Below are 27,161 nucleotides of genomic sequence, written 5' to 3'. Positions count from 1 at the left end.
GGTATCCCAGTCTGTAATTTCTCTTTGAGTGTCCCGGTCGTTATTTATATTCCCTCAGTCGCGGTCGTCATTTGTGTCCCGGTCTGTAATTTCTCTTTGAGTGTTTTTTCTTTTTAGTATTTTTTAGTTTTTTACATTTTTTCTTTTTTCAGTTTCCTTTTTCTTCTTTATTTTTCAGCGTGTCCTGGTCGTCATTTATATTCCCTGTGTCCCGGTCGTCATGTTTTTTACATTTTTCTTTTTTCAGTTTTCTTTTTCTTCTTTATTTTTCAGCTTCACTATGAAATACATATCGCCGAACATTCGTTTTTTTAACTAAAATCTGGTAGGCATTGATGACCTTATCCAAGTCAAAATCCCAAACCCAATCATCATCGCTATCATTTTCAGTTTTGATATGTTTTGACTCTCGCTGTCCAGGAGGATCTTCATCTAACTGCGCGGTTTTGCGTTCTTTAGCCTCAAGCCTGTTTCCTTGTTGTTCTTTTGATTCCTCGGCACGCTTTCTTTTCTGACTTTCTCTATCAGCAGCAAGTTTTTTGGCATAGACTCTTTGAGCATCTTCATCGGCTTTTGCCATTATAAGTTCATCAGTCATTTTAAACTTAAACATTAATAGATTTCTACGTGAACATATATGTCTTAAATATCTTGAATGACGTCACCGTCAAAGCAAAAATGACGACAACTAATTTCATGACGTCAGTCAACACAGAAACATGACGTCACCTGATCCACAGACAGACAGACAACTTATTTTTATATATATAGATAGATAGATATACTCTAATTCTCGTTATTGTTTGTCGTCCAGCCGTGCATATCTTTGCTGTGCATTTTCATTTTTGACTCATTTTTGGATTTGAATTACTTCAGACACTTTCAAAGTGGCCTTTGATTTAGTTGTCGGATTGGTGTTGTCGCAACTGATGGTCCAGGCTAATGATTTACGTTTGATACGTTTGATAGTTTAGATGCTGGTTTCAAAGAATCCTCATTTATAGTCACTGCATTTGCAAATTTTACTATAAATGGTCTTCTTGCAGAAATGACGTTGCTCAAATAACGGACTAGATTTTGAAACTCAGCTATCTTACACAAGAAGAATGACATCACAGAATGTTATGACGAACATGACGTCATTTTTATTTCCCACGAGTATAACATCATTGTAATTTTTACTACATGATGTCATTTGTAAAGCCTTCATTAAGGCTCTTAACGAATTTTCTCAGACTTCTCACCTATCGAGATTGTTTTTTATGCGATAATATTCCAAATAGTAATATTCCGAATAAAATAGGGACTATATTTGGAAACTCGGCTAGATTATAACCTTTGAGAACATAGATACGTGCACAAATATTACTCACTTAAGAAGATAATATAATATAATATAAATATCTTCTTAATAAGTTAATATATATATATATATATATATATATATATATATATATATATATATATATATATATATATATATATATATATATCATAGCTCTTAGGTGAAATGAAATTTAATTTATTTGACCTCAGTAAATTATCATAAATTTAATACAATCTACATTCACCTGTATGTCTGGTTATTGAATTATTTTTTAATTTCGATTGTTTCTCTAAAACTTTGCTTAAAACCTTGGTCCCTAAAAATCAAAGAAACATTTTCAAACAAAATGAAATAATTCGGATAATTATAAATATGTTCCAATAGAGCCGTCGTGAAATATTCAGGTTTGGAATTTTGCTTTAAGACGATAAAATAGAATTATTATGTTGTAGTAATCTCATTTTTAAATTCTGATTAATACGTCCCACATAAGAGCTTCCACAAGTACATGAGATTTTGTAAACCCTACTTTGTTGCTCTACGGAAGTTCGATCCTTTTCAGAATTTAAAAAAACTAGCCAAGTTGTTATTATCTTTTATAGCTACCTTTAAACCATTATTTTGTAAAATTGTTTTAACTTTTTTTACTAATCCCTGTATTAGTAATTATCCAGGTAATTAGAAATTACGTGATTATCCGGATGTTTATAAACAGTATCTGAAGGGTTCAAATACTGCTGCTGATTGTGCAGCAGATTTGCGAAATCTTGTTAATGCTACCGAGCAGGATTTGCTCGCTACAAATAAAAATTTATCAGAGACAATTGAAAAGAAAATAGCCGAAAAACTGAAATCGACCGGGTCAACTCCAGCGGCTAGTACTGCCAAGTTTCCGACAGAGACCATGGTTTCAGAAATACACGATGCGATCATTATAGAATTTAGCCCAAAGTTTAACATCATTCAAAAACAGCTCGAAAGTTACTTGCATGCTATTGAAATCCTTGAGAACAGGGTAACTCAACTAGAGGCGAAAGTTGATGATTATGAGCAGAAAGCTAAGCTAGATTCTCTCTTATTTAATGGTGTGAAACAGAACCCATCGCAAAATCTAAATCCAGCTATTAATCATATCATACGTGACCAAATGGGCCTGTCTAGTATCGCAAATTCCGATGTTGTGAGTGTTCATCGGTTCCGTCTGGGTTCTAGTAACTCACAAAGACCGGACAAGGTGGCTCCCGTGCTCGTGAAATTTCGTTCTAAGGACATTGCTAGCGCCGTTTTCAAAGCAAAGAAGAATCTTGCAAATAGTGGAATTTTTGTATCTGAAAATCTCACAAAGAAAAAGCGCGAGTTACTGAATGCTGCCAGAGATAAATTTGGAAACCGATGTGTATGGTCAGATCAGGGGAGAGTTTTTGTGCGACAGTCTAGTGTTAGTCCCATTCAGCGTATTTGGGGTATCGATGATCTTCTGTAATATCAGTGATAGTGATAATCGTTTTCATTTCCGTTCATTTTTTTTTCTTTTTCTTGTTGGAGTTTAGAATATTTTTTATTTTTTCGTTATCCCTCTTCTGTATATTTCCTTTAAAGGAAGTTATTAAGGGCTCTTTTAACTTTCATTCGTCCCGGGATTTACTGAGAAGAATAATATTGGATAGTTATGATGATTTTTTCTCACTTGACCAGTACCGTTTAAATGATTTTGAAAAATGGTTGTAGATTTTGATAGATTGCGTCCACTTGAGAATAGTCCACTTAATTTGGCTTATTTGGAGTTAATAGATGAAAGTAGAGGGATTGATGATTTTGTTGTAGAGGAAAGTAAAATAGCAGTACGCTATATTAGCCCGGTTGATGTTTCTGAATCGATGCCTAATGACTCTCTTACGGTTTTCCACTTGAATTGTCGGGGACTGCAAAGCAGTGTAACATATTTAAATGAACTATGTATGTTTTTTGGAATTCAAATATTAGCTCTAACTGAAACTTGGTTACAGAATCATAATTTTAGTTTATTAGAAATAGGTAATTATCGATTGTGTCTTAAGAATAGGGAGACTCGTCAGCATGGTGGACTGGGTGCTTACATTAGAAAAGACTTGCTAGTTATAGAAAGAGATGATTTAAGGGTTAATAGAGAAATGTTATTTGAGAGCTTGGTATTAGAGGTTAGCAAGAAATCCAAGGTGTTTTATTTGGTTGTTCTTTATAGACCTCCGTCGAGTAATATTAATGAATTTTTTATGTTACTAGAAGAACAGTTGGACATGATTAGGAGTAGAAACTTACCTATATTTGTGTGTGGTGATTACAATATTGACCTAATGAATTTGTTTATTAATACAGAAGTTAGCCAGTTTTTAAATATTATGCTGAGTTATGGGTTGAAGCCTACGATTACAGTCCCAACCAGGGTTACTATGAATTCAGCATCGTTGATTGATAATATTTTTGCTAATGTCAGTTACTATAATGCAAGTGTAATAATAAATGAAGTATCTGACCATTTTGGGATATTTTTGAGTGTTCAAAATTTTTTTAGTAAAGGTACTAGGCTTAACTCAAATTCACAAAATAGATATAAAAAGTGATCATTGATAATAATTTGCTCATTCTTTATAAAGTAATGTTAGAGAAATATAATTTTGAATTTTTAAATAGTAATGAACTAGATATTAATGCTAAATTTCAAAACTGGTATTCAATTATAAATAGTTTATTGATTGATTGTAGTATTTGTAAAAATGCAACTCGTCGTAGAGAAACTCCAAAGAAACCATGGATCACCCGAGCTCTTTTAAAGGCTATTATTAGAAGAAGATATTTGTTCAAAATGTGTGCGGCTATTAATAGTGTAAGTGATAAAGCAGAATACAAGATTTATAGTAACCAGTTAAATGCACTACTTCGTAAAGCCAAAGCTGATTACTATCGTAATAAATTTAAATCTTGTGAAGGTAACCCTAGAAAAACATGGCAAATTATAAAATCCGTCGTAAGTCCTAATAATGATGGTATATTTCCTGACGGTATACATAATGATAGTACAACTGCTGATAGAATATGCCGTCATTTTGCTAATGTGGGAAAAGATTTGGTCCAAAGTATAGTTATTTCTGAGCATGAAGGTAGTTTTAAGAAATATTTATCGAATGCAAGTGATGTTTCAGCATATTTGAAGCCAATCAACGCTTCTGAGCTTTCTGAAACATTGAAAAAATTAAAAATTGGAGCTTCAGGCTCTGATTTTCTAATATTTAAAACTTTAAAGTATATTTACCCTGTTATTTCCGGTCATTTAGTGTATTTATTTAATGAATGTTTAAGGACTGGAGTGTTTCCAAGTTGTTTTAAAATTGCAAAAGTTATTCCTGTCTATAAAGGTGGAGATAAAAATGTACTAAGAAATTATAGGCCCATTTCTTTATTACCAGTAGTATCTAGATTGTTTGAAAAATTGATAGTTAAAAGAATGGTTGAATTTTTGGAGAGTAAATCATTTTTTAATCCAAATCAATTTGGTTTTCGGAAGGGTTTATCTACTGAGCATGCTGTTTTATTTTTGACAACTTTTGTGAATGATGCGTTGGATAATGGTATGAAAGTCGCTTCTGTTTTTCTTGATATTGTAAAAGCTTTTGACTGCGTTGACCAAATTAGAAAATTACAGTTTTAGAGGACCATTTCTTGAATTACTGTCCTCGTTTTTAAAAGAAAGAACTCAATATGTACAACTAGGAGATAATGTTTCTTCAGTCAGTAGTGTTAAATTTGGAGAACCTCAAGGATCTGTTCTTGGTCCCCTGTTATTTCTAATTTTTATAAATGATTTATGTAGAGCTTTTAATATGATTTCGGTTGATCTTGACATTGGATGTGACGGGGAAAAAGTAATTGTTCCTAGCTTTGCGGATGACACTCATATAACTGTGGCTGCACGAACAGGAATTTAGCTGTTGAGTCGTATTAGTTCTTGTCTGGAGTTTGTACAAAATTGGATGAAGCTTAATAAGTTAAATTTGAATTATAGTAAATCTTGCTTTTTATTGTATGGTAGGAGCTCAAATTATTATCCTTGGATAGACAGACTTAATATTGCTGATATGAGTATTTTAAGAATAAATTGTACAAAATATCTAGGAGTTTTAATTGATGAATGTCTCAGCTTTAGAGAACATATAGATTATATTAGTCTTAAACTCGCTAGGAATGTTGGCATTTTAAGAAAGTTGCAGTATATTTTCCCAAGAGATATTTTAAGAACTATATATTATTCCTTAATTCATCCTTATCTGCTATATTGTTGCAATGTTTGGGGTAGTACATTTCCTTCTCATCTCCATCGTGTTCGAGTTTTGCAGAATAAAGCGCTTCGAGTGTTATGTGGTGTAGGTTTTAAAGATTTGGTACAAAAGAGGTATATAGAATGTAAAATCTTGCCTTTAGCAGGACTTATTATTTTTTATCGAAGCCTGTTTATATATAAATATTTTCAAAATTGTTTACCAATATGTTTTAAAAGTATGTTTGAATTAGGAAGTGATATTCATACACATTCTACGAGACAGTCCGATATAATTCGTCGTCCGCTTGCTATTACCCGTAGATCTCAATTCTCTATTCGGCATCTAGGACCCCATGCATGGAATTGTTTACCTATGACTTTGAGAAACATGGATAGTTTTTTTGAATTTCGGCGGGAATTAAAGCTATTTTGCCTTAATATTTATGGTTTTGATAGTTGAGTGGACCTCAAGTGGAGCCAAGATGTTGGTTTTTATTTTGGCGATACTGGTAAAGTGGTTTTAATTTCTATTTGTTTTGTCTCTTTTGAAGTGTAAATCCGTTTCGATTGAAATGCAGGGTAATTGATTTTTTCTTCTTCTTTCTTTTCCTTTTCTTTTCTTTTTATTTTTTTCTTCTTTTTCGTATTGTTTTAATTGTATGTGTATTCGGGTTGTAAGCCCAAACAAGCTTTGCTTCGGGCCATTTACTTGTTTTGTTTTGTTATTTATATTAATAAACCCATCTTTCTCTAAAAAAAAAAAAAAAAAAAAAATTCTAGAATTTTTTTCTTTCTCTTCGCAAAAGTCTCGTCAATTAACCAGCCTTGATATTGATTAATTATTAAGATTTAATTTCTTTTAACAATTTAAATCCTCATCAATGAATTTTGGAGAACAAATTCTAAAAATACGGTCAGTTAAGGATATGATTAAGCCAATTTTTACTTGGCGAGCATGACCGGAGAAGAAGGACAAAAATCTATTATTGTTAGTAGGTTTCTGTAAATTTTAAAATCCAGACTATTTTCATTTCTTATAAGAAGAACATCCAGAAATGGAAGTTTATTATCCTCTTCTAATTCTATAGTAAATTTTAAATCACCTCCCCAAGAAATAATATGTTCTAACAAACCATATAATTTCTCCTCCCCATAATTCCATACTGAAATTATGTCATCCATATATATCCCCCAAAATTTGTGTTGTATAAAATGTGAATCTAACGCTATTGTTTCAATATTTTCTACAAAACAATTTGCTAATAAGGAACTTAAAGAGGATAATGTGACTAAGGAGGTGTCTAAATATATTAACACCGATAAGAGACAAACAATTGTTATAAATCAACAAGATTTTCTTCATCAATGCAAGAAAAAGCGATTTGGCCACCCTCAATAAAATTCAATATACATTTAGGCAGTTTTAAAAGGAAAACAACGAACGAGGTGTACATTTCAAGACTCTAATCATATGATTGAAGATAAAAGGAGAAAAGACCTTTATGAGTGAAAGTCAAACTTTTGTGGAAAATATTACATAAAAAACATTGGAGTGCAAGTGATTTTTGTTTTATTCAACAAACAACAAGAAATCACTGCAATAATGACTTTCATCTTTCCATAGAAAGATTACTGAAAAAGTTTTCAAAATTATCTGAAAATACAGCCGTAAAACCTTCGTCAACTCTTGGACCAGTTGTAATTAATTTTTCATCAAGGACCTTAACATTACAAGAAAAGTCCGTATTAGAAAAAGGTCTAAAATTTTGCTTTAAAACTAATAAAGTCCCAGTAAGATATTATCTCTTCAATAGAAACATCTTTACATAGATACCCCATCCTAATCAAAAATGTTAGTCTAGTAAGAGCTTCTACAGTTCAAACCCTGTCAAAGTTACTTTAAAACCAGACTTACTTTAACTTAACTTACTTTAAAACGATCCTATCAAAGACATAAAGATTCTTAATAATTTAAGAAGGAATGAATCTATTGTAATTACAAAATTCAACTCGAATAATGAAAAAATGTATTAAAAAAAACTGTCTTTTAACCCGACAGACTTGTACACAAAGCAGTTTAAGAACGAGTTAAAGAGTTTGAAGGAAGAAGGGAAGAATAAACATCAACTTTACTACAAATGCGTACCAAAAAGTATTTTTTGCCATAAATTATTTGGCCTTTCAAAGATACATAAGCCAAATCTGTCATTACAACCAATATTGTGGCAAGCATAAAGTCACCAACAAGTGCTCTGAGTAAGTAGTTAGTGTCATTATGTAAACCACTCATGTCGACACAAATTTTTACGTTAATAATTCGTCATAATTGCAAAAAAACTTAAAGAAGTGGAATTCCTTTAAATTTCATAAATCTCAAGTTTCGACATAGTATCAATGCATACGAGTATTGCTGTAAAAGCCGCAGAAATTCTTCTTGAAAGAAAGATATTAGCAAAGTTGGACTTAATTAGGGGTGAAACACCATATATATATATATATATATATATATATATATATATATATATATATATATATATATATATATATATATATATATATATATATATATATATATATATATATATATATAGCTGTTGGTGGGGCACCAACACCTAGTTGGTGGGGCGCTTGGCGCCCTCCCCAAGCCCCCCCCGCGCATAAGTCGTTACGCGCCATATTAGTTACGCGCCATTGTAGCTGTGTCCCTGTGTCCCACCTGTGAATAGAGATAGATATAAATATATATTTTTAACTACGTAAAACATGCGAATATACAACATTCTTCGCTGTCCCATTGTCTGTGCATATAAATAGCATTTATATTCCCTGTGTCTCGGTCGTCATTTGTGTCCTGGTGTCCCAGTTTGTATTTTCTCTTTGAGTGTCCCGGTCGTCATTTATATTCCCTGTGTCCCAGTGTCCCGGTCGTCATTTGTGTCCCGGTGTCCCGGTCTGTAATTTCTATTCAAACAATCCCTGTGTCTCAGTCGTCAATTATATATCCCGCCTGTGCCCCCGGCGTCCCCGTTGTAGTTGTGTCCCTGCGTCCCGGTCGTCATTTATATTCCCTCTGTGTCGGTCGTCATTTGTGTCCCGGTCTGTAATTTATCTTTGAGTGTTTTTTCTTTTTAGTTTTTTTTTTGGTTTTTTATATTTTTTCAGTTTTTTTTTCTTCTTTATTTTTCAGCGTCACTATGAAGTACATATCGCCGAACCTTTGTTTTTTAACTTAAATCTGGTAGGCATTGATGACCTTATCCAAGTCAAAATCCCAAACCCAATCATCATCGCTATCATTTTCAGTTTTGATATGTTTTGACTCTCGCTTTCCAGGTGGATTTTCATCTAACTGCGCGATTTTGCGTTCTTTAGCCTCAAGCCTGTTTCCCTGCTGTTCTTTTGATTCCTCGGCACGCCTTCTTTTTTCACTTTCTCTTTAGCAGCAAGTCTGCTTTCGCGTTGCTCTGGTAGTTCCTCGGCACGCTTTCTTTTCTGACTTTCTCTATCAGCAGTAAGTTTTTTGGCATAGACTCTTTGAGCATCTTCATCGGCTTTTGCCATGGTAAGTTCATCAGTCATTGTAAACTTAAACATTAATAGATTTCTACGTGAACATATGTCTTAAATATCTTGAATGACGTCACCGTCAAAGCAAAAATGACGACAACTAATTTCATGACGTCAGCCGACGCAGAAACATGACGTCACCTGATCCACAGACAGACAGACAACTTATTTTTATATATATAGATATATATATATATATATATATATATATATATATATATATATATATATATATATATATATATATATATGTATATATAGATATATATAATTTTACCACCCATCGTAATGTATAAATACACAAAATATGGAGTAAGAAAAATTAGGAAAAAAACAATGCACAGCACTACATAATCAACATCAGATTATCATCTATTTCAGAAGTCTATATTTATATATATATATATATATATATATATATATATATATATATATATATATATATATATATATATATATATATATATATATATATATATATATATATATATATATATATATATATATATATATATATATATATATATATATATATATATATATATATATATATATATATATATATATATCACTTGTTGGATCAAGATCTTGCCTACACCGCAGTAGACGCTTCTGCACGGCAATCAGGGGCTGAGCCGCTCCATACTTCCTTGATATGCTGGTGTTGCTTGACCAAGGCGGAAATTTCACCAAAAATTATGTGAATTTATAAAAATCCTTGCTTAATGCTTTAATATCAGCCTCAGTAAAAATACACCAAAACGGTGCTAATGCAAGGAAATGGGGAGTAACTAAAGCATTATACACTTTACCTAGAAAGGCTCTAGAAAACTTATAATTTAATGCAATTGGGAGGCCATAAGCTTTGTAAGTTTTTTCAGCGAAAAATCTTTTTTTTTTGGCGAAACGAGTAGCATGAACACTGTGTCCAATAGACAGTCCCAGATATATCAAAGAATCCTTGGGCTTTAGCAACTCACCCTTAATATCAATTTCAATAGGCGTTTTTGAATTAGGATTAAAAATCTTTATTTCAGTTTTACTTTTGTGGAATGATAAGCCTATTTCTCCATACCCAGCATTAAGAATACGGAAATTTGATTCAACTCCCCTTATTGTACGGCCTATATTTAGAATATCGTCAGCATAATTAGCCATTGATAATCTATTCCATCTAGTGTACAAATACCCTATTATAAAAAAGTGGTGGGGAAGTCACTGCTCCCTGTTGGATACCTTTTTTAATAGGGATGAGGGGTTTCTGATTTTCAAGTCCCTGATGCAGTACCTTTACTCTTGCAATCAGCTTATTGTACATATTTCTTAAAACTCTAATCACAGACGAACTAACTCCCCTTCAATAAGCGAATTCTAGGATATGGGTGTGCATACTAGAATGGAGCGCTCTAGTCACCTTATGACCAGCAAATACAAGAGTTTGATCATTTTCATGGGCATGGGTTATTATTTTTGCAATCAAACAGTGTGAATGCTCGTACCCTACCTTTTTTTTAAACCAAACTGATTCATTGGTGTATAGCACTTAATAGTAATATCATCAATCACCAGTAACTCATTGATTTTACATAGCATAGGCGACACATTTATTGGCCGATGTGAATTGCAATTATCGGCGGGTTTCCCTTTCTTAATGACTAAGGTAATTATACCAGCAGAAAATAAATCTGGAAGAAATCCCGAAACAAAAATTATTTGAAATAATAAAGTTAGGTGCTCAAGAAGAAGAGACAAACCAGTCTGTAGATGATTATCGCAAATTTGATCAATACCCCTTGATTTCTGTTTCTTCACTTATAATTTACAGGTAGAGAGCATTAATCGTGAACAAAACCCAAGTTTTTGCAGAATTTGAACGGTACTGATTTAGAATATTCTCATATTTCTCTTCAGTAGGCTGATCAGGTGGTTCAAACTCGCAACTAAAATAGTCATACCAATCACACATCGATATTCCTTCACTATGATCACAAGATTAGTTATCTGTCTTCTTAATTGTACGCCAAGTCAAATTGGGATTACTGACAGCACGTTCCGATAATTTAGTAACATAACTAGCTTGTTGTTTCTTCAGAGTATTCTGGAAACCTCTTTTTGTGTACAAACAGACCTGATTCAAAGCACCGGAACGAGGCTTTCCACCTGAATTCCACATGGCTAACCAGAATTAGATTTCCATCAGGCTTCTTTTCCACCTCTTTTCCTCGATTTCCGGTAGGTCGATTTCCGCCAGATTTCCGGCAGGCCTCTACTTGCTCCGAATTTTCTGACCGTCCAGTCTTCTCCGTACCAACTCGCATCCGACGTGCTGTAACACTCTGCTTTTCAGCTACACGTAAAGCGTGCATAATCTCCGCATAATAAATGTTGAGTAAAACCTGGTTTTCTTTATCATTAATACATGAAATTTCACTCAACAGCTGGTATGGAACTTTAATCTTCTGCAAAATATTATCATTAATACATTGGAAAGCTAGAAGGTCTGTTTTACTCCAATTGGTAACAACGCGCCAATTATTAGTACTAGCTGGATTGAGCGCATCCGGAAGATTAATGGGTAAAGCAAGAGAATTTCTTATTGGCAAGTTATCTGAACTCTGTAAATGAGCAATTACCATTGTCTTCGAAGGCCGTTTAGCATTATCAGAACAAACTATTAAACGTATACCCTGGATTACGTATGTCCTGAATTATGTATGTAAGTAAAATCTATATCATTTTCTATGGCTATGAGCTGAGGGCACATACTAGTAAGAATCATAGGACGTCCACTTGACTGATCAAAAATATTACAGTTCAGATCACTTGTCAATAAAACTTCTAGATCTAGGGATTCACAATCTGCTATTAAACTTGAAATCTCTCAAAAAGCATAATCAAAAAGTACTTAGGATCTATCATTACGGTAATCAGTCGGAAGATTAACAGACGCAATAACTAACTTGTTAACTTTTACAGCAACAAAACAGTCACTACCTCTAAACAGACCGGGATCCAAATGATTCTTCACATACACGACTATACCACCACTAGGCTAGCCAGCACCAGAGAATCGCACCCCGCGTTAATAAGTAACCAATAGCGAATCAAATTTGAGTAAATTTTCACCGACAGTCGTGATAAAGTGTTCTTGTAGGCAAAGCACATCAGAAGAATGACAAAGCGTTTTAATTAAGGGGATCTTCGCTGATAAACTACCATTAATGTTCCAAGATATCACATGAAGTTCAGAACTCATTTAGCAGCGTGTAGTTTCTGGTCTACCGGGCACTTATAACTGTAGCACGGGTGGTCCAAAGAGCCACAAAGTGCACAGCAGCTTTTATTCTGACTAGGTGATTCTCTGCTACTAGTATGGTCCATCTTTCCACAGTCAGAGCAACGAGCAAGCCCTTTGCAACTGGAGGCAATATGGTCGTACTCCTGACATTTGTAGCAACGCGGCGGGAGAGGGTAGTATTCGTTTACCAGGATTTACTCATAATCGATGCTAACACGGGACATGACTGCGATTTGAAGATACTGCTTGGTCGAAAATAGGAGTCTGAAGAATCTGCTTTTGCCAATACCCTCAGCCTTAATCCAGGCCTTTCAATTCTCCTCCAGGCCTTTCATCTCTTCTTCACCGATATTTCTGGAACATGTCTAGCGATATCATAGAAGACAGAATCTGTCACTGGAGGTTTTTTTACTTTTCTACAACTCGTCTTTACTTTTGATCGTGTCAGCTAGTGCATGAGTCAAACTCCTATCTTGGACAAGGAAATATAGCAAAAATATGACGCAGAGCCAGCAAATAGGATTTACTTGGTGGGGGGGGGGGGCTTCTGCCTGTTTGGTCGAATTACATTCCTGCATCAGCAATTTCAAAATAAATTTGTTGGTCCAATTATAGGACATCAATTGCTCTCTAAACAATTCTACAAACAAATACGAAAGTGAAAATCATGCTTTGCTTTAGCTTCATTCAACGTAAGCGATGATCGAACCATAAATAGTGTAATGCTTTACACTACACGACTGGAGGTTTCTTTACTTTTTTACAACTCGTCTTTACTTTTAATCGTGTCAGCTAGTGCATCAGTCAAACTCCTATCTTGGACAAGGAGGCACCACGAATCCTTGTCCTGGTCTTAGTTCAGTTATAATTGTGCTTAAAAGGCCACATAGGTTATCTAAGAAGAATTTCAACAGGTATAACTGAAAAGAAAGAAAAAAGCACTCTCCGATTAAAACTTTACGAAAGCTGAAGTAGAAAACTGATATTCAAAGCAAAACCAAAGTGCTCCCTATTAGAATAAATGAATTGGGTGGATTCAGACCGTAAATCTTGACTTCGCTTGAAGTATATTCCTTGAAATTCTTTGAAGTATGTTCCAATTCAACTTTTTTCTTTTTTTGTTGTAGGACACCGATATCAGGTTGGACGGAATTAACATTGTGGCCAGTCCTAGTTCAGGACTAGAACTGTCTAAAGGTTCAACAGCAAATGGTTTCAACACTGAGGTAATAGTCTTTGAAAATTTTTACCAACTTCAAAAGATTTTATTAACTGTTCTTAGCATTATTTGTTTGGTGGAATAGGATAAACCCTTCGCAATAAGAAAATACTCTCAGCTATAGTAAGCATACAGCATTCCAAAGCTTATTAACACGTTTAAAAAAATCTTTAGTGAGAAAATAAATTCATTTAAAATTGATTCAAAAAGGATTTCTAACCATTTTGCTGATTATCTTAATAGCAATATAATTTTTTTGATATTCTGAAAAGCATGAATCCCTGAAGACATGGGAACAGACTGACCTGAAAAAAAAAATACTGTTTAAGCCTTTATAACCAAAGACCTTTTAATGGATCTATTGAGCGCCTCATCTTAAAAAGGAGGTGTCAGTGATGACTCTTTTTTTTAACCTTTTCTACCTCTCTCTTGTCAACGTTCTGCATACCGTAAAATCGTGAAGAGATGGTTAATTGCTCGGTTAAAACCTAGGCCTTATATCCATGTGCCACTTATAGATATTTCCTGGAAAATCATCCTATGGTGCCCCGTGGAGCCAGAAATGGCACTTATTGATACCATCTTTTGGCTAAATATACTGGGAATTATAGGAGAGGTATTGTTATAATCTGCATGGTCAAAATCCCTAGGTTTAGAAATTCACCTCTTGCACATAATCCTCTCTGCCTTCTTAGTAAGTGAATACTGAAAAAAAGGCTTAAAACAAATTGTAGAAAAACAGAATTCATTCGAATTTGACTCATGAGCAAGCTATTTATTAGGTTTATCTTAACGGCAAATGGAACGGAAAAAAACTTTTTGAGCATTTCAAGAAATAGGTGAAAGCGCTGATATGTTTTATTTTTTCTTTCTCTATTCTTCTAGTCCTGAAACTGGACTGGAGTATTTTAGAGAGCTGTTTAAGAGCTCCTCTTAAAGCTTATGTTTCTAACTACATACTTTAGATAAATTTTGCTAACAATGTCATTGTAAAGTCATGGCAACAAAAATATGACTTTTTGTGTCATTGCTGGTTAGGATAAGGGTGAAACCATGGATAATTGTCATTAAAAATTCCATGATTGAAAAGAATTTACGAGATCATATGGTACTTTTAAAAAATCACGTGCTGAAATTTGTTTCTTATTCGAACTCAAAACCTATTAAGGAATGATTAATCTATATATATATATATATATATATATATATATATATATATATATATATATATATATATATATATATATATATATATATATATATATATATATATATATATATATATATATATATATATATATATATATATATGTATATATATATATATATATATATATATATATATATATATATATATATATATATATATATATATATATCTTCTATATATATAAAAATAAGTTGTCTGTCTGTGGATCTGTGGATCAGGTGACGTCATGTTTCTGTGTCGGCTGACGTCATCAAATTAGTTGTCAGGTGACGTCATGTTTCTGTGTCGGCTGACGTCATGAAATTAGTTGTCGTCATTTTTGCTTTGACGGTGACGTCATTCAAGTTATATAAGACATATGTTCACGTAGAAATCTATTAATGTTTAAGTTTACAATGACTGATGAAGATGCTCAAAGAGTCTATGCCAAAAAACTTGCTGCTGATAGAGAAAGTCAGAAAAGAAAGCGTGCCGAGGAACTACCAGAGCAACGCGAAAGCAGACTTGCTGCTAAAAGAGAAAGTGAAAAAAGAAGGCGTGCCGAGGAATCAAAAGAACAGCAGGGAAACAGGCTTGAGGCTGATAGAGAAAGAAAGAACAGAAAGCATGCCGAGGAACTACCAGAGCAACGCGGAAGCAGACTTGCTGCTAAAAGAGAATGTGAAAAAAGAAGGCGTGCCGAGGAATTACAAGAACAGAATGAAGTTAGTTGTCGTCATTTTTGCTATGACGTTGACGTCATTAAAGATATTTAAGACATATATGTTCACGTAGAAATCTATTAATGTTTAAGTTTAAAATGACTGATGAACTTACAATGGCAGAAGCCGATGAAGATGCTCAAAGAGTCTATGCCAAAAAACTTTCTGCTGATAGAGAAAGTCAGAAAAGAAAGCGTGCCGAGGAATCAAAAGAACAGCAAGGAAACCGGCTTGAGGCTAAAGAACGCAAAACCGCGCAGTTAGATGAAGATCCACCTGGACAGCGAGAGTCAAAACATATCAAAACTGAAAATGATAGCGATGATGATTGGGTTTGGGATTTTGACTTGGATAACATCATCAATGCCTACCAGATTTTAGTTAAAAAAACAAAGGTTCGGCGATATGTATTTCATAGTGAAGCTGAAAAATAGAGAAGAAAAAGAAAACTGAAAAAAGAAAAAATGTGAAAAACTAAAAAATACTAAAAAGAAAAAACACCCAAAGAGAAATTACAGACCGGGACAGATGGAATATAAATAACGACCGGGACACTCAAAGAGAAATTACAGACTGGGATACCGGGACACAAATGACGACCGGGACACAGGGAAGCACACATAAACGTTGAATACTGCAACTCCGTAAAGGCAATCAAATACATATGTAAATACGTCAACAAAGGCAGTGACATGGCAGTTTTTGGCTTGCAGCCCGAAATCAAAGATTTCGACGAAATCGTACAATATCAGGCTGGAAGATACATAAGCAGTAATGAAGTTGTTTGGCGAATTCTTTCATTTCCGATACATGAACGTAGTCCAGCTGTTGTTCACTTAGCGGTACATTTACAGAATGGTCAACGTGTTTATTTCTCGGAAACCAACGTGCAACAAAGAGCCCTGAATCCACCGGATACAAAATTAACAGCTTTTTTCGCTTTGCAAAAATGATTCTTTTGCAAAAAAAACTGCTGTATACTGAAGTGCCTTCGTATTACACGTGGAATACTAAAAATAAAGTATTTGAACGTCGAAAACAGGGTAACTCAGTCGACGGCCAACCTACCATCTTCAAAGATACCACGATAGGAAGACTCTACACCGTTCACCCCAATCAACATGAATGCTTCTTTCTACGCCTGCTTTTGGTGAATGTACCCGGTCCGACATCCTTTGAGTATTTGAGAACTGTAAACGGTACTATACATGACACTTACCGTAGTGCATGCCAAGCTCTGAATTTATTGGAGAATGACCAACACTGGGATAACTGCATCAATGACGCGTGCGAAACGTCAACCCCAAGTCAAATTCGTGCATTGTTTGGCATCATTTTAACAACTTGCTCTCCATCAGCTCCTACAGAGCTATGGGAAAAATATAAGTCAAAAACAGTTAGAGACGTCAGATATGACTTTTGATTTTACATCAGAAATTTATAACTACACTTTAGTTATTACAGAAGATTTGTGCGTACGTATGGCAAACAAACCTCTTCAGGATTTGGGAATGCCTTCACCTAACCGTATCGCTGCTGTTTCGACATGTGTAGAATTGGATCGTGAACAAAGTTACAATACGAGTGATCTATTGTCGTATGTACAAAATAACATTTCCAAGTTAACGTCGGAACAAAAAGACATTTATGATACGATAGACTCAATTTCAGGACGTATACAACTACCTGCTGATTTCTGTAATTTAGTGACGTCCAAATATGAATTGATTGAAAAAGTATTTCCGAATATTCTAAAAAATTATAAAAATAATAAATGGTTAAGTGAAAGAGCGATTATCGCACCCAAAAATATAGACGTCCACGAAATCAACAATATTGTTTTGACCAAGATTCGAGACCAGGCAGTCCTTTACAAGTCAGTCGACACAGTTTTGGAACCAAATGAAGCGGTTAATTATCCATCTGAATTTTTAAATTCCATAGATCTTTCAGGGTTTCCACCACACGTGCTACAACTAAAAATAGACGTACCAATAATACTTTTAAGAAATATCAACCCACCAAAGCTTTGCAATGGCACGCGACTTGCCGTAAAAAAAACAATGGAAAACCTAATAGAGGCCACAATCTTGACAGGGCCTTTTGAGGGTGAGGCTGTTCTTATTCCTCGCATTCCCATGATTCCAACGGATCTGCCTTTTCAATTTAAAAGATTGCAATTCCCAATTTGATTAGCATTTGCAATCACCATTAACAAAGCTCAAGGTCAATCATTAGAAAAATGTGGTATAGACCTTAATACTGATTGTTTTTCCCATGGACAATTGTACGTCGCATGTTCGAGGGTCGGTAAACCTGACAATCTATTTATATGCAGCGACAATTGGACAGCGAAGAATGTTGTATATTCGCAAGTTTTACGCAGTTAATTTGTATTGTATCTATCTATCTATCTATCTATATAAAAACGAGTTGTGTGTATGCATGTTTGTTTGTTTGTAAAAAGAGCGTTTGTATATGACGTCATTATTAGTACATACGGCTTTGTATATGCACAGACAATGGGAAAGCCAAGAATGTTGTATATTCGCAATTTTTACGTAGTTTAACTCCTGCAGACGAAATGAATACTTGCCTGAAAAATTCTAATTTATGGGCACACGTAAAAATATTAAAATTAACTACAAATATGCGTGTCCGATTGCAAAACGATGACTCTGGTCAAACATTTTCAGATCAATTGCTGGCAATTGGAAACGGAAAGCTCCCAGTAGTGGGAAAGCCAAAAATGTTGTATATTCGCAATTTTTACGTAGTTTGAAACACATATATAAATCTATCTATATTCACAGGTGGGACACAGGGACACAACTACAATGGCGCGTAACTAATATGGCGCGTAACGACTTACGCTCGCGGGGGGGCTTGGGGCCCCAGCTAGTATATATATATATATAAATAAGTTGTTTGTCTATGTATCTGTCTACTGACGTCATGTTTGGTGTCGACTGACGTCATGTTTGTCGTATATATAGTATATATATATATATAAATAAGTTGTTTGTCTATGTATCTGTCTACTGACGTCATGTTTGGTGTCGACTGACGTCATGTTTGTCGACTGACGTCATTATAAGGATTGAACTGTATGTCGTCATGAAGTTGTTTGTCGTCTGACGTCATGTTTGTCAACTGACGAAATTACAGACCGGGACACCGGGATACAAATGACGACCGAGACACAGGGAATATAAATGACGACCGGGACACATCATATTCCAATTCAAAAACGAATGTATTCAAGCCGAAGCTGCTGAACTGGTAAAGCGTTATGTTCCAGGTCCGAGAGGTTCCAGGTTCGAACCTTGGCTTTAGCATTAATACAAAAGAAGAAAAAAAAACTAAAAAAGGTAAAATACAAAAGAAGAAAAAAACTAAAAAAGGTAAAAACTACAAAAAAACTAAAAAGAAAATACTAAAAAAACTAAAAAAGCTAAAAAACTAAAAAAGGTAAAAAACTAAATACTAAAAAAGAAAAAAAAACTAAAAGAACACTAAAAAAGGTAAAAGCTACAAAAAAAATAAAAAGAAAAAAAAACAAAAACAAATAAAAAGAAACTAAAAAAGCTAAAAACTGAAAAAGAAAAATAACTAAAAAAAGGAAAAAAAACTGAAAAATAAAGGAGAAAAAGAAAACTAAAAACCGGGACACAGGGATTATAAATGACGACCAGTACACTCAAAGAGAAATTACAGACTGGGACACTCAAAGATAAATTACAGACCGGGACACAGGGACACAAATGACGACCGGGACACAGGGAATATAAATGACGACTGGGACGCTCAAAGAGAAATTACAGACTGGGACACTGGGACACAAATGACAACCGGGATACTGGGAATATAAATGACGACCGGGACACAGGGACACAACTACAAGGGGAATGCCGGGGGTACAGGGGGATATATAAATGACGACGGGGACACAGGGAATGTTCGATTAGCAATCGCCATCAACAAAGCTCAAGGGCAATCATTAGAATAATCAGGTATAGATCTGAATACGGATTGTTTTTCCCATGGACAATTCTATGTTGCATGTTCAAGAGTCGGTAAACCTGAGAATCCATTTATATTCACAGACAGTGGGACATCGAAGAATGTTGTATATTCGCAAGTTTTACGTAGTTAAAAACACATATATATATATATATATATATATATATATATATATATATATATATATATATATATATATATATATATATATATATATATATATACATATATATACATATATATATATATATATATATATATATATATATAATATATATATATATATATATATAAATCACCAATGCAACAGCACAAACACATAAAAAAAGAAAAGAAAAAAAGAGACAGAAGGAGAAAAAGAAGACTGTTTTCCTAAATTAGAGATTAATATAGACCAGCACTTGAATGCGGCCTTAACCCTACTCATCCATACAATCACATAGGTCAAACAGCATAGCCAAACACAGTCAACCATAAAGAATAATCCATGGACAGGCAGTCATGTCGTCAATAAGTATAAGTCGTCATTTACCAAACAATAGAAAAAATAATAAAGACAAATAATTCAGAGGCAACAACCCAACACAAGGGCTCATCAGGAGAATACACTGGCCTATAGGGTTTCGCCACTTTAAATTCTCTACCCAGCCAAGTGTTGTGGCTACCACAGAATATCCATGGCATCCCCGTGTCAGGTATCACTCCCAAAATACATGCCTATGAAAAAAAAAACAGCAAATGTAAAACAACCAAGTAACACCAAAACAAGCTTATCCTGTTAATATATCCCTCTTTTTAGCAACAATAGGTAAACTAAATATGATAAAATTTACCAAATCACAAATATTAACTCATTGTAAAAAAAAAAATTAATGAACTAAACAATTATAGAATTCATCTTTACCATGTGGCTATTTTTTGAAAAAATCCGCTCTATTAGAAACACAATTCAAAATAAATGGCGCTGCATCATCATTTGTCGAACCTCCGAAATTAGTTGAAAATTTCTTTAAGTATTTCCAGATAATTCTTTTGATATTTATTTAAAAGTTCGTTATAATGAAAACTAAATTTTTTAAATGCCAAGTTAATTTATTTTCAGAAAAGCCTCTTCATATCAATTTTTGGCTTAAAATTTTACATCTATTTTTAAAATCAATATAATTACTACAAATCCTTGCATAACGAAGTAACTTTGAGAAAAACGCAGAATGTGTGATATTTGATTGTATATTACTTTCAGGGAATGGGAAACTAATCACTTCAAACATATATATATATATATATATATATATATATATATATATATATATATATATATATATATATATATATATATATATATATATATTCTATATTCACAGGTGGGACACGGGGACACAACTACAATGGCGTGGAACGACTTACGCGTGCGGGGAGGGCTTTGGGGGGCACAAAACGCCCCCAACAGCTAGTGTTATTATATTTGTCTTAAAATCAGAAATGATTACGGAAATACTTAATGCGGATAACCCTGATGTGTTTTTGCTTCTTTTTTTTCTTTAGGACTTGCATGGTACTGGAGCATCATAACTGAAAACGGGGAATAAAGCAAAGTCTTACAAGTACACTGTTGCTCCCTCACCTATGAAGGCGTGCAAAAAATGGTCAATGGTTTTACTTCAGAGTAGTTTCCATTTCGTACAATTATTATATCGCCATTATTTGGTAAAAAAAAGAAGGAATTAAAGTTTGGTCATCAAGCAATAAATAAACAATATTATGAGCAGACAAAATCTAAAAATCCATTTCCAGTGTTGAAAAGTAGAAATTGAAGAAGAATCATACAGTATTAAAAGGCAAATTTGTAACATTATTTGTCGTTTGGATGTAATACCGCTGTCAAAAAATTGGAATACTTAGAGAGCCCTTAATTCAGTCTATTCCTGTTACCAGGAGTTTTATATGACTCTGCCAGCTGCAAACGTGCCAGCAAACCTGTTTGTCAATACAGGGGTGTGCCATTCTCTTGAACAACGAGGGATGGGGTTCAGTCAAATTGAAAATGACTATAAGAAACTAATTGAACGAGGATTCTATGATTTGAATGAAGTAACAATTTTTTCTTACTCTTGTTGTTTTTCGGGAGTATCCTTGTATAAAATTGTTTTTGGTCTTGTTTGCATTATAAAGATTTGAAAAATACTGGCTAGTTAGTGAATTCGTAAAAATAGAGTGGCATAAGCCTTGGTTTAAAAAAAAAAAAACTGCATCGATAGGACAATATTCGTCAGTGGCATCAATGAGTTATTTTATTTTTTTCGGATGTTCACCGATGACTTTGAAGTAGTCTGATATTTACTGTTCAGAATTGAATTATCACGGTTGGTATTAATCAGGAAGATATTTTATTTCCATGATCTTAGGACCAAAACTGCATGTTCCTGTCCATTTGTCGTAAATTTTATCGAACCGGACATCCAAAGTGATTTATCATTCAAATCATTTTTAATACTCATTAGTTCTTCCGTTACCTCCGTAGTTTTTGTTTTAAAAAAATTGGAAAAGTCACTTAGTTGCCGGATGTAAGCACTGTTTTTTCCTCTTATCAAATTGCTTGAGAAAGCAATTAAAATTGTCAAAATTGGTATTTAAATGTGGTGATGTTTCTCTTTTTTTGAACCTATTTTTTAGCCTAGATTATTAATACTCTTTGTGCGCTCTTTACAACATATTTTGTGATAGTTTCCACTACCATGTCTAATGAGCCACCTTCACTTTCCATTGGGTATTACAGACCAATATATTTTCGAACAGTTCGTGATACAGAACTGTAAGTAAAGAACAACACGGCCCAATAGTAACCGAAACTCTAAAAAAACAGAATTTTAATACCAATGCATATATCAAAAGAACTGCTTTATTATGCTGATTTCAAAAATATAAGTTTCATTAAGTATAGTTTCACCCATCATAGCTTACGAACCTGAGAAAATTTGCTTCTTTTCGAAAAAGGGGATAATCACCCCTTAAAAGAACAATATCTCCATCCAGTTAAACACATCAGAGAACCTACGGTAGAGGTTTCAAGCTCCTATCTTCAAAAATGTGGAGTTTTGTATTGTTGGCCAGAAGAAAGATCACTAATGTGTTTTTTTTGTTTATTTTTTTCTTTTTTTTTTATTCCTCCAGGGGTGATCATATCGACGCAATGGTCCTAGAACAACTGGAGAGGGCTGAATCAAATGGAAATTGGAAGTTTCAATTCTCTATTTTAGTTAACAATAGATTGGAAGGGAATTAGGCTCTCTCTGACCCCCCCCCCCCCTTTTTTCCCCCAATATAGTCAAATCAAAATTTTGAGATAGTTATTTTGCTCAACATATTTGAGACGCCCAATAACTAGGCCTTTGGGGATAAAATCTCCCCCCACCCACCCACTGTCCCTAAGGTAAGATCTCTAAATAAAAAACAAAAATGGCTATTATTCACATATAGTATTTGTTACTGAGAAGTATGTATACATTTTTTGGTTGGGGAGTCGAGGATTAATTTTCTGCTGGGTGATTTTGCAAGAAAAGAATATTTCATGTGTAGGGAAGTTTCCAAGGGATGAACTTTTGAGGGGAAGTTATACTACACTGGGGGAATTCGCCAAAATTCCTGTTAGTTTTCTTATACATCTTGCTTTCTCTTTACTGACTCGAGTCTACGCATGGAGATGTTAAGGGTAATTGTCCGGGGTAATTTTTCACCGGGATTTAATCGTCCACAGGGTATTTCCGTGGGGAGAATGGATTTTTACCTGAATATGGAGACGAATTACCTGGTGAAAGTAAGAAACAACATTAAAACTTAAAACGAACAAAAATTATTACGTATATGAGAGGGGCTACCCCCTTCTCAAGTCCTCACTCTTTATACTAAAGTTTAAATGTTTTCCCAATTCTTTAAAAATAACTCCTGAAATACAAGGTTCATTTAATTAGAAAAATAAGAAACTTTTTTTAAAGTAAGGAAAAACTTTAGCGGGAAGACCAACATGTTGAGGAGGGGGTCGTCCCCCTTGTATACGTAATAATTTTGTTCGTTTAAAATTTTAATGTTGCTCCTTATTTTCAGTTGGAAAAACTCGTTTTTTTTATTTAGTTGTCCTTAAGACATGGGTTGCTGTAAACAATCCTCTATCTTACAGCTATTTTTTTTTTTTTTTTTATATAATTTCTTAGTGCTACTTTCTTTTATTACATTCGCGTTTGTGGGGAAATGGCATTTAATCTGTACATTTTACCGTGTTCATATTGGATACAAATTTAATGTATTTGCCAATAGAAATTTTCTTTATCGGATGGCCATTAGTTTAGTATGGGTAGGTATGAAAAGTTGGGATGATGGCTCCTGTGTTACATAAGATCTCCCTTATGTAAATTAACTTTAAGATTATCCTTGGATAATCTTGGAACATTTTACTAAATTAATAGACTGATTCAAACGAATGTTTAAAATTTATAAATTTAATCCAATTTTCAACCAGACTGAGATAAGATCAGATCTGAGAAAATACACTATTCCACAAGTAAAGAAGTGGGAAGAAACGCACACTGTATAATCATTAACCCAAAGTAATAAATATAAAAAAATTGCTTGACATGGACATTTGGAAAGATTCAGCAATTTGCAAGAATTAATCAACAATAATGCTGACAACTCAGCAAAAATTAGTCCGGCCCAACTGAAGCCAATCCATTAGATTAGGAAAAGAGATAAGAATAATCGATCATAGGGAAAAACTAATCAAACTGTTCGTGGTAATGAATTGTAAGTAAGGAGTAACTTGACCCAATGGTGGCCAAAATTCTAAAAAGCAAAATTTTTATAGTAATAGATAAATTAAGGCTTTTTTTCTCCATTAAGTTCAATTTTAACCATCGAAAGTTACTAACCTGAAAAAATATACCTGATTCTCAAAAAGGGGGGAACCATCCCTAGAAAATCAAGTGACCTTAATGAAAGTCATACCATCAGATGTACTGTATCCGAAAATTCTACTATAGAGGTTTCAAGCTCCTATCTACGAAGATGTGGATTTTTTTTTTTTTTTGCCGGAGGAATGATCACGGATGTGAGTTTTTTTTTCCAGTAGTGCTCGTATAGAACCAATGGTCCTAGGAGATAAGGATATGGATCATTCAAACATAAATTAAAATTTATTGTGCTATTTCGAAGTGACTAAAAGAATTACAGTACAACTGGCTCCCTTGTCACATCCCTTTTTTAAAAAAGACATCTGAAATAGTCTTTTGATGTAACACAGTTTGAAGATCCAGTAACTATGCCTTTGGGGATGACATGACCCTTCATAGTTCCTGGGGAATGAAATTTATAAAATCTTCAAATGCAGTATCTGTTATTGGTAAATATGTGGAATTTCAGGGAAGGGAATATGCTGCAAGGATGGTAATTTTCCACACAGATAATTTTTCATAGAGAATTTCTGGCGAATGGTTCCAGGGGAATATATATATATATATATATATATAACATATATATATATATATATATATATATATATATATATATATATATATATATATATATATATATATATATATATATATATCAAACAGTTCGTGGTAACGAACTGTAGTAAGGAGCGACCCGGCTCAATAGTAACCAAAACTCTAAAAAATTGAATTTTGATATCATTAGCTACATCAAAAGAATCGCATTTTAATGCTGATTTTAAATATATAAGTTTCATCAAGTTTAGTCTTACCCATCAAAAGTTACGAGCCTGAGAAAATTTGCCCTATTTAGGAAAATAGGGGGAAACACCCCCTAAAAGTCGTAGGATCTTAGCGAAAATGACACCATCAGATTCAGCGTATCAGAGAACCCTACTGTAGAAGTTTCAAGCTCCTATCTACAAAAATGTGGAATTTTGTATTTTTTGCCAGAAGACAAATCACGGGTGCGTGTTTATTTGTTTGTTTGTTTTTTTTTTTTGTTTTTTTTTCTTTTCCCCAGGGGTCATCGTATCGACCAAGTGGTCCTAGAATGTCGCAAGAGGGCTCATTCTAATGGAAATGAAAAGTTCTAGTGCCCTTTTTAAGTGACCAAAAAAATTGGAGGGCATCTAGGCCCCCTCCCACGCTCATTTTTTTCCCAAAGGCAACGGATCAAAATTTTGAGATAGCCATTTTGTTCAGCATAGTCAAAAACCATAATAACTATGTCTTTGGGGATGACTTACTCCCCCAAAATCCCTGGGGGAGGGGCTGCATGTTACAAACTTTGACCAGTGTTTACATATAGTAATGGTTATTGGGAAGTGTACAGACGTTTTCAGGGGGATTTTATTTTGTTTGGGGGTGGGGCTGAGGAGAGGGGGCTATGTTGGAGGATCTTTCCTTGGAGGAATTTGTCATGGGGGAAGAAAAATTCAATGAAAAGGGCGCAGGATTCTCTAGCATTACTATAAGAAAACAATGAAAAATAAACATGAAAACGTTTTTTCAAATGAAAGGAAGAAGTAGCATTGAAACTTAAAACGAACAGAGATTATTACGCATATGAGGGGTTCTAAAAATACTTTAGCATAAAGAGCGAGGTATTTAGGAGGAGATATATACCTCGCTCTTTATGCTAAAGTATTTTTAGTAATTTCAAATATTTATTCTACGGCCTTTCTGATTCAGGGGTCATTCTTAAAGAATTGGGACAAAACTTACGATTTAGTGTAAAGAACGAGGTATTAACGAGGGTACAAACCCCCTCATATACATAATAATAATTAAAGAATATAAAAGTTTGTTACGTAAGTTAATTCTAAAGTTACGTATATTTTTTACTAATAAAAAAAATCGTTAAAATTAAAATTAATAGTTGCCTTTTTATGTAACCGAAAAATTGCATGGCAACTAGGCCTCCTTCCCCATCCCATATTTCTCAAAATCGTATGATCAAAACTAAGAGAAAGCCATTTAGCCAAAAAAGGAATTAATGTGTAAATTTCATTTGAATAGTTTACGTGTGGAGAGTCAAAATCAAACATGCATTAATTCAAAAACGTTCAGAAATTACATAAAAAAAAACTAGTTTTTCTTAACTGAAAGTAAGGAGCGACATTAAAACTTAAAACGAACAGAAATTACTCCGTATATGAAATGGATTGTTCCCTCCGCAATCCCTCGCTCTTTACGCTAAAGTTTGACTCTTTGCCACAATTCTGCTTTTTAAAACAATTGAAAGCTTTAGCGTAAAGAGCGAGGGATTCTCTCTTCTAAGAGAGAAACTATATATATATATATATATATAAAAGAACTTACGTCAAATTGTGAGGATTAAAACTGAATAATAAAAAAATAAAAACCCTTTTTAAAACTTTTTTTAAAAATAGGTTGAACTTCGTTGAAGTAAGGATGCTAGGGCTATTTTTAAAAAAAAGTTTTAAAAAGTGTTTTTTTAAAGTCAGAAAAGAAAGCGTGCCGAGGAATCAAAAGAACAGCAAGGAAACCGGCTTGAGGCTAAAGAACGCAAAACC

General features: G+C 33.8%; 1 protein-coding gene across 5 annotated transcripts in view; it reads left to right on the top strand.

Moving 5' to 3' along the window:
• Nucleotides 1–27,161, top strand: part of LOC136031164 (glutamate-gated chloride channel-like) — a 200,839-nt gene that overhangs the window by 144,977 nt on the left and 28,701 nt on the right. For all 5 annotated transcript variants that reach the window (XM_065710509.1, XM_065710505.1, XM_065710507.1 and 2 more), the window contains one exon: nt 13,614–13,712. In XM_065710509.1, coding sequence (XP_065566581.1) covers nt 13,614–13,712 — 99 coding nt within the window. The remainder of the gene's footprint in view (nt 1–13,613; nt 13,713–27,161) is intronic.

The sequence above is a fragment of the Artemia franciscana genome, chromosome 9 (assembly GCF_032884065.1).
Source record: "Artemia franciscana chromosome 9, ASM3288406v1, whole genome shotgun sequence".
In the NCBI taxonomy this organism is placed as follows: Eukaryota; Metazoa; Arthropoda; class Branchiopoda; order Anostraca; family Artemiidae; genus Artemia; species Artemia franciscana.
This window is presented reverse-complemented; position numbering and strand designations above follow the sequence as displayed.